The sequence below is a fragment of the Pundamilia nyererei genome, unplaced genomic scaffold (genome assembly GCF_000239375.1).
Source record: "Pundamilia nyererei isolate P.nyererei 1_Seehausen unplaced genomic scaffold, PunNye1.0 scaffold00099, whole genome shotgun sequence".
Lineage (NCBI taxonomy): Eukaryota > Metazoa > Chordata > Actinopteri > Cichliformes > Cichlidae > Pundamilia > Pundamilia nyererei.
In genome coordinates, this window is record NW_005187500.1 from 2,185,334 (window position 1) to 2,194,113 (window position 8,780).

Below are 8,780 nucleotides of genomic sequence, written 5' to 3' on the forward strand. Positions count from 1 at the left end.
GTGTTGCTCACATCTGTGTGACTATAGCAGATGCTTGTTTTGGTCCAGGAAACGATCAGATTGGTACTTGGGGGAATGAACAACATATTTTGGGTTGAAGGCAGGTTTACATGTAGCGTCTCAGGCTGATGTTAATTGTAACTTTTAATTGCTCATTGTTTCTCTTCTCATTTTTGCAGAGACAAGCATCTGGCCCAATGACCGGAAACAGCAAAGCATCTGTCCAAGGTATTTTTAAACCGAATTTAAATAATGTGAAGTTTTCACCAAAGATTAGATTGTTTAAAAGACAATCATGCATAAATCTTTACACACTAAAGTGACCTCAACACCACAATAACAAGCTAAATTTCTCATATATTCTCTACTTCTGAGTGGTTTAATTTAAAGCACTGCATAAGTGTTTTTAAAGCACATTATAGGTTTTATATTATCCACAGCTGTGAACATGGTGGAAAAGATTTACAGTAAAATAAGCGTATTTTTTGCATTTAGTAAGCACAGTTCTTGAGTAAATGTACCCACACTAGAGTTCAAGTGTTTGGGCATTTTTGCATATTTAATTTTAAGATATATTCTGCTTTAAACCATCAAGTTAAAACAATAAACTGAGAGACAAAAACAAACAAACACAACCTCATAAATCCACCAAGACAGTTTTTCGCACCAGCTTGTGCACATGTTAGTGTCACAATCTGGCTGAAGCAGACTGTATGGAGTGAGGAGGAGGACCCAAGTCCTGACATCCGAAAGAACAAAACTTGAGCTTGACAAAAAAACGAGCCATTTATTCAAGGCCGGTGGAACAATACAAAACAGAAGGGCAAGTGTGAAACTAAACTATAACCTAAACTGGGTGATCCAACGATAACACAAAAAACTGGAACATGAACGTGGAAACCCGGCATGAAAAACCTGGAACGTGAAGACTTGACATAAATACACGAAATCCCTGGAAACATGGATGTAGTAACAAGCACACATAGCAGGAAAGCAGACAACCGGACAAGGAATGAGTGAAAACTCCGAGACTAAATACACACAGGAGGTGATCAGGGGAAGTGAAACTAAATACACTGAACATAGAACGCCAGACCTCTTCAAAATAAAACAGGAAACATAACAGGACGCAGACATGACACACGGACTGTTGAGGGACACACACATTATGAATACAGAGAGGGAAAGGGGACTGGGGATGAGACACGGACATAACTAAGCACAAACAGAACATGATGGCTGGGGGGAAACACATGACAGAAGGAATGCATCACAAGTGGAAAACATGTAAACAAGAGGAGCAGATGGGAGAGAAAGGCATCAATGAACCACATGAAGGGCGACTTAAACACAAGGGGTGAAGACATAAGGGGAATCTAATAAAAATGAACTATAACTGGGCAACGTAGGGGCATAAGGTAACTAAATTGTCATGCGCCGCGGCGCGCGTGCACAAAAGGATCCAAACGCAGACTCAAGCGTTAGCAGAAAAGGACACTTTATTATAATAACAGAAGGCGAAAACCAAAGGAGCAAAACGAGGAACTACAAAACCCGGGAAACAATGATGCGAGGACCGTGGGAGACTGCAACAGAAAGGGGAGAAGATTACTAGGGAGCCGGGAAGCGGAGGAAACACATCAAAACTGAGTTAGACCAGTTGGCTTACGATTAGAGCGGGACCGTGGGAGCTGGGGAGGGAAGTCCGTGAGAGGGAAATCCGTGGAGGTAGTGGATGGGCCAGATGATGCACCGGGTGATCCAATTGAGCAGGAGGACAGGCAGGTGGCAGACGCTGAACGCCGGATCGAAACCTAGACACAAGTAGGCAGATTTAACGCAGCTCCAACAAGATAGTAATGCAACGCTTTCGCGGGAGTCTAGTTACCACAGAGAGGTGATTAACGGACTGGCGTGGAGCATCCGTCAGCGCCGGGTTATTAAGTAGCTCTTCAGGTAATCACCCCGATGGAGAGCAGGTGTGCCGGTGATGGCCCAGCCTGGGGGTGTGGCTACCCGCGCATCACACACAGGACCACGGACATGACATAAATGAACTTAAACATAGACCATCAAAATAAAACTCAAAGCACTGGGTCAAACGACCCAGGACCGTTACAGTTAGTTACAGAGCTGAAGCTGGGCATTTTAATATGGGAGCGTATCAGGACCCATGGCCTCTAAACCAGCCTCAAAACAGTCGTTTTTGGCAATGCTGCTATGGCTTCATTTTTCATCCTCAGAGGTTTTCACTTGGTAATGATACAACTTGGCAAAAACATAATTTTTTATATCTGACATCTTTAAACAATAAGAAAGTGTTACAACCAGTTTTCTTAAAATAAATAAATGAATAAATACAAGTATATATTTTTTAAATCCTCCTACTTGAATGTTTTCTCTGCAATTAAGGATTATTATTGTGAAATTTCATGCTGATAAAATGAAGTGTAAAGTAAAGTGTAAAGTGTGCGTGTTAGTCCCCATAGGGAAATAGTTCCTCTGCATTTAACCCATTCACCCAGTGAAGCAGTGGGCAGCCACCAGTGCAGCGCCCGGGGAGCAGTGTGTAGGGACGGCACCTTGCTCAGGGGTACCTCAGGGTAGCCGTTCAGTGGAGTCGAACCACCGACCACTCTACCTACTGAGCTATCCCTGCCCTCTAACATTGTGCTCCAGTATACCTGTCGTGCTTTTCTTATTTAATTTGAATAGTTGATTGATACGGTTATATAATAGTTGGCGATACGGTCTCTCAATCACACCACCACACAGTACTGACCCACACATATAGTTCTTACACACACACTGGACTTTCTGGACTTTGTTTTTGCACAACACTGGTCACTATATTCTTCATTTCCGGTTAATACTTGTACAGCTGCTGTTATTGTGTATATATTTATTTATATTTCTTCATACATTCTTATATAGTTCTATATTGTGTATTTTGTTGTACAGTTATTTTATTTTCAACTTTAATTTATATATTTTATCTTATTCTTCCCAGTTAAATTTACCCTTCATTCTAATTTGTGTTGTACAGTTATTTCATTTTTAACCTTAATTTATATTTTATTCCTTCCTAGTTAAATTTACCCTTTTTAATTTTTCATATTTATTTCCTATCTTATTCATAGCCTTTTCCTTTTTTGTTTTCTTTAGGTCACGAGCAGTTGTCCAAGCATTTCACTACATATCGTACTGTGTATGACTGTGTACGTGACAAATAAAATTTGAATTTGAATTTGAATTTGAATTAGATTTCAGTTTGTTTCTTCACTGTTTATCTGAAACAACACACCAGTTCTTTCTAGCATGGCAGTGACTTACTTTGTAAACTGGGCCATGGTATTGTTGGCACGATGAAGTAATTCTAATCCCTTGAGTTATAAACAGCAAAATTGGACTGTGAATACTTGGCAGAATCCTTTGAAATTCATAAATGGTGCTAAGTGCAGAACTATCATCCTGGCAAAATGATAGTGTGGAAGAACAAAAGACTGCTTCTAATGAACCTCACACCAGTGAATGGCATTTTTTAAGACCTGAGCTCAGGTGAGAAAATCAGTCTGGCTTGCAGGATTATCAGTCGCTAACTAAGCTTAAAAAATATATCCTGTCAGGAATATGCATTCAGCAGCTGTTCGACCATGGAGAAGGTGTCATAAATCTTGTAAGTAAATCTAAGTAAGTCATTGTAGTCTGCACATTTTCTGAATTCAATTTCACGGCACTCACTGAATGTAATCTCCTCCACTGCTCGAAGGTAACATTCTTCTCACACAATCAGTGTAGCAGGTTAATAGCAGCCCATTCACTGCCAAACAGTTCCATAGTTCATTCAGCACAGAAGGACCGGATGTTATTTCGCCTCCGTCTCTGGGGCTGCTGATAACCCTGTAAAGACCCCGTGTTGAAATGGATTTTTGTCTCAACCTTTGGGATGATGAAGTGTGTTGCAGCTCTGGCTCGGTCCGAAGGGGGACATGACAGCAGTGATCAGGAGGAATTTGAGGACACTAAATTGAATTTGACACGTGTGAATTGCATTCTTGTGACATTTGTCCGTTTTGGTCTTTCCTTTTAAGAAGAAGTGGTAAGCTGTGTGCCCTTGAATTCTATGCAGGAAAGAAAAGGCACTTACAAAATGAATAATGCTCAACACATGACAATATCAGGAATCACAAATCCAAAGATGACATGTGTTGCATAGATTGTATAGAAACCTCCTTCACATATGGAGCCATACAACTGCTGTCATTTCCCTGTTTGCTTTGGCATAGCCACTCCAATGTCTCTATTCTCACCTCTAACATTTTTTTAATCCATTCATATAAATTACATGCCATGTTCCAGCTTCAGAAAAAGGGAAATCTCAAAAAGCTATTTCTCACTGTAGCAGTTTATATTTGTCAGCAAGACCTTCCTGCTCTTCCATGTGCGCATGCGGACAGTGGCGTGAAAGAGGCCCAGAGAACAGCAGCAAAACCTGAAGTCAAACATGGCGGCCCATTGTGTGGGGCTTGTGGGACGAAGCTATATCTCTTAAAAATACAGAACATAATAACTAATTTACTTTACAACATTCATGGACTGTACCATTTAATATACTCAGAATTCTAAGCAACACTTAAACATATGGGAATTGTTATCTTTTATTTCTTAATTTAAACTTTTTTTTCTTTTCTGACTCCAGCAGATAAAGATAGAAACAAAGTTACTGCCAAAGTCCACAGTGCCTTGCAGTCTGGGATAATTTACATTTCCCTGTTTCAAGATTATAGATGTTTCCAATGTTTGTTTGCCTGGGCCTTCACTAATCATTGTCCATATACTCTAAGGTTGCTGTAATATATATATAAATGACCTGCAGCAATGATTTACAGATGGGATTCATTCATTGGTTCAGCAGTATGACATACATATGACCTAAAGCCTGATGTGCTTTTAAAAGTTTCTTTGTGGTGTAAAGGGCATGAGCCATGTGGAGCAGGTGTGACTATAAAGAGTGATGGTGTGTGTGTGTAATAGAGAGAGATGTGTGTGTGGCTTCTGCAGTTATGAAATATAAAGTTGTTTTTCACTGTCATCCAAGGGCTTCAAGGTCAACAAAAGGTACCATCTAAGCGTAAGTAGGCCATTTGGAAAAAAATCACCTTTCATGCAAGAGTGCACAACCACGCACGGAGCACTGTACTGCATGAAAACTGTAATGCTCGAATAAACAACTGACCTTTTAAAAACGCGAATGAATGAGCATGATGTTTTCTGGTGGGTTTTTTTTATTGCCGTGAGAACTGAAGAGATATCCTGTAAAACTTTTCACATGTTCATGTTCTGTGATCAAGCAGCCAGATGCACTTCTGTCTTCTCTGTTTATCCCTGTTTGGGCACTTCATCTTTGTTGCTTTGAATCTATTAATCAGAAGCTTGTTTCTTAATTAAGTACAGTGCATCTCATTCCCTTCACACACAGCACCCGGAGGCTTGAAGGAGTTTTGGGTTCTGGCTTAAAGAACTAGAATCTTCTCTGCTGCGCTGTGAAGAGCACGTTCCCCGTTTGCTTCTTTTGTCAGTTTGTGAGCTTCTGCTCTGTCCTTTTACTGAATGTCAGCCATCTGTAATGACATTTACATCTAACAAGAAAGAGGTCACTTCTGCAGCACTGCAACAGAGCAGTAAACTGCAAAATCTTTACTAAATATTTTCTTTCTGTGTTTATAAACCGCCGTTTATACTGTTGTGTTCGTGTCCAATAATGGCTCGTTTAATGGCTTCCCCATGCCCAGAGTTTACCGGTCTCTTTGAATCTGTAAAACATTAGGCTTCCCTCAGCTGTCGAGGATCTTCCAGCCTGACGAGGATAAAAGTTAGGCTCATGAAGCTGGCGGATCAGTGTAAAACAATGGTTTGAAATTAAATACAAAGAGAAAATATAACGTAAGTAGAAGCAGTATTCATGCATATGTTCCAAGAAGCGGCTTTACGTTGCTCTCTGTGTCAGGAGTAGAGGTTAGCCAAGTTTGTCAAACTAACCAGCTAGTCTTCATCTCAAAAAACTTTTATGCAAATTTACATATTTTTGTAAAACCAAAAGTTTACAATACCTGTAATAACTAGGAATAAAAAAACAGCCCTGGTTGCTGAATGTTCTCTTTCACAGGATAAAACAGAAACTTAGCGTTTTGGACAGAAATATTGAGACTCCCAGTTCATGACATGTGGACACTTGTAAAGGTTTTCTTTGCCAAAACACATAAAAAGTCATTTGGCTTCAAATATTTTTTCAGCGCACAAGTTTACCAGGTAATTTTGAAGCTTGAATCCATCCTGTGAAAGTGAGACAAATTAGTGAGTGAACACAAAGCCCTAAACTTCCTTAACTTGGATGAGTTTACATCCTAATTATTGACAGGAATTACAAACTTGCAGCTTACAGAACAACAGTATTTGACCCTCTGGGATGAAGTGTGTTGGTGATTATATGTTACAAGCCTCAGGGGGGCAGTAGTGAGTCCTTTATCATTTGATGCACTGTATTCAGATGACGTCACATTACTAGAGGTTCATTTTGCTCAGAAGATAGAACAGGTCATCCATCAGTTGGAAAGTTGGTGGTTCAGTTCTTGGTTGTGGCCTGTTGAGGAAAAGCTGGATCGTCAGACACCAGCTTGTCGGTCTGGTGACTCAAACAAGCTCTCCTCCGCATAAATCACTTCGCCAACCCCAATGTTACGGTTAACAGGTGGATTTTCCCATTTGAGTGCAGCTAGCCGAACAGCGAACACCCACTTATTGCTAAAGAGACAGAGAGTGAAAGTGGACAGCATAGATTGTGCCTTGAGAGAAATCTTTCAGGAACTTTTGATATGTTTATGAACTCCCCTCTTAAAAGTCCTGCTGTCCTCTCACATTTCCACGTCTCCTCTCTCCCCAGAAGAAAAGAAGAACAACCTCCCCCCGGATTTCGACATCGACATGGACGCCCCGGAGACGGCGAAGGCTGCTGTGACCATCCAGTCACAGTTCAGGAAATTCCAGAAAAAGAAGCAGGATGTGAAGTCGTAGAGTGGCATCTCTTAGCCTCGTCTTCAGCTGACGTGGGCCCGGTCATGCATGTCAATTAAACTGCATCATTATGAACTGGAAAGGGAGGGTGAGGGCGAGATTCCTGAAGGTGGAGGTAGAAGGGTGCGGTTAAATTGTACCTTTGTGAAAGTCTGTGCATAATGAATAACTTTACTATATACAAAATGTTGCATTATTACTTTCTTGGTGTATGTATTTAGATAATAATATAATTTTGCTATTTCTTTTTTACTTCAGTGACACTTTACAGTGTGGTTTCACACTCACTGCACACCCACATAAACAGGAAGCTGGCAGGTCTTCTCATGTAATGTTAAACAGCGATCTTTGATTGATGCTATAATCTGGGTCACAGTACCAGCAGAAGAGTTGGGCTCCACTGGAGGCCTGTTACTGGCTTCTTCCTGTGGCTGAGCAGAGTGATTCCATACTGTTACCAGTGTCTTTAAAATCCAATCAGTTTAGTGTCTCTAAATGTGTTCACATGTCAGAGATCTCCTCTCCGACACACTTTTCCCCCGATGACTCTCTCAGTTGTATCTTTGTTGAGACTGCAGATGTTGTGATTGTGGTTCTTTGTTGTGGTTCCAGTGTGATTGTTCATTGTTAGATTGGCTCACGTGTATTGTTCAAGCACACACATGCATGCATGAAAGCTCACACATACGTGCACACATGCATACCCACTGCTACAGAGAAATAAATAAAGACAACGGAAAGGAGTGATTTTTTTTTTTTTGAGTATTTCTTTCCTTGCTACAGAATTCGTGCACCGCATGCAGCAGGTCACATGCTTCAACATCTGTGATTTAAGAAGAAAGTTGAAAAAGCTGACAGTGAAGCATTCATGTGCAAAGCTGCAAGATTATACGAAAACTTTAGTGACGATTGTGAAAGTGGTTAAATGCACACACAATGTACTTTGTGTGCTGCAGTTAAAAGTCTATTTTCATTGATCACAGTGCTATACAAATATTGCACTAGTTAATTTTTTTTGCTAGTATATACAAGCTGGGATCAAAAGGTTCTAATGATTGACCTTGAAAAGAGGTTTTAAGTGATTCATGAACGTCGTTGATTTCTCATTCAACATCCTTTTGTCCTTGTGGACCTGTGCCCTTAACTTGATTTACATTTTTGGTAATGTGGACAAAAGAGTTGCACTAACCAAACTGTTGAATATTTTGAATTTAAATATTTTTTAAAGCAGCTTAAAAGTACAACTTTCTCAAACACAGATTTCTCCATCATTCTAGTAGCAGATGTTTGGCTTCTAGAAAACAAAATCATGAATTAATTAAAACTGGAAAAACAAAACAGGAGATCCAATTAAATTTTTATTTTCTATTGTCACAAACAGTGTCCAGGAGCATAAAATCTAAGCAATGTAGAAATGAGCTCCTGGGGCTTGTTGACATGACAGGATTCAGTATGTGACTGGACTGTCTCCACTTGGCTCTAAAAACACCTTCGCAGCATGGCAGACCACAAATGCTGAGCCACGTTTTCCTATTTTTGCCCTGCAGTGCTACTCATTACTAATTTGTTACCATGGAAACACTGAGTTATAATACAGGCAGACTTTTTAAGTGTAAGTTACGTGGGGTTTTTGTGTCGTTTCAGAGCAACAATATCATACGGCGTTAAACACAGTGCTGCAGGTGAATCTCTGCTCTTCTGCCATCTCA

The 8,780-nt window shown here is 40.3% G+C and overlaps 1 protein-coding gene across 3 annotated transcripts in view; it reads left to right on the top strand.

Annotated features, from left to right (window-relative positions):
* Positions 1-7,773, top strand: part of pcp4a (Purkinje cell protein 4a) — a 29,724-nt gene extending 21,951 nt beyond the window's left edge. Inside the window, exons 2-4 of one of the 3 annotated variants that reach the window (XM_005740392.2) lie at positions 180-228; positions 5,099-5,131; positions 6,941-7,773. In XM_005740392.2, coding sequence (XP_005740449.1) covers positions 180-228; positions 5,099-5,131; positions 6,941-7,071 — 213 coding nt within the window. In that variant the 3' untranslated portion in view covers positions 7,072-7,773. The remainder of the gene's footprint in view (positions 1-179; positions 229-5,098; positions 5,132-6,940) is intronic. The other 2 variants (XM_005740394.2, XM_005740393.2) reach the window with 2 other exon arrangements.
* The last annotated feature ends 1,007 nt before the right edge of the window (positions 7,774-8,780 follow it).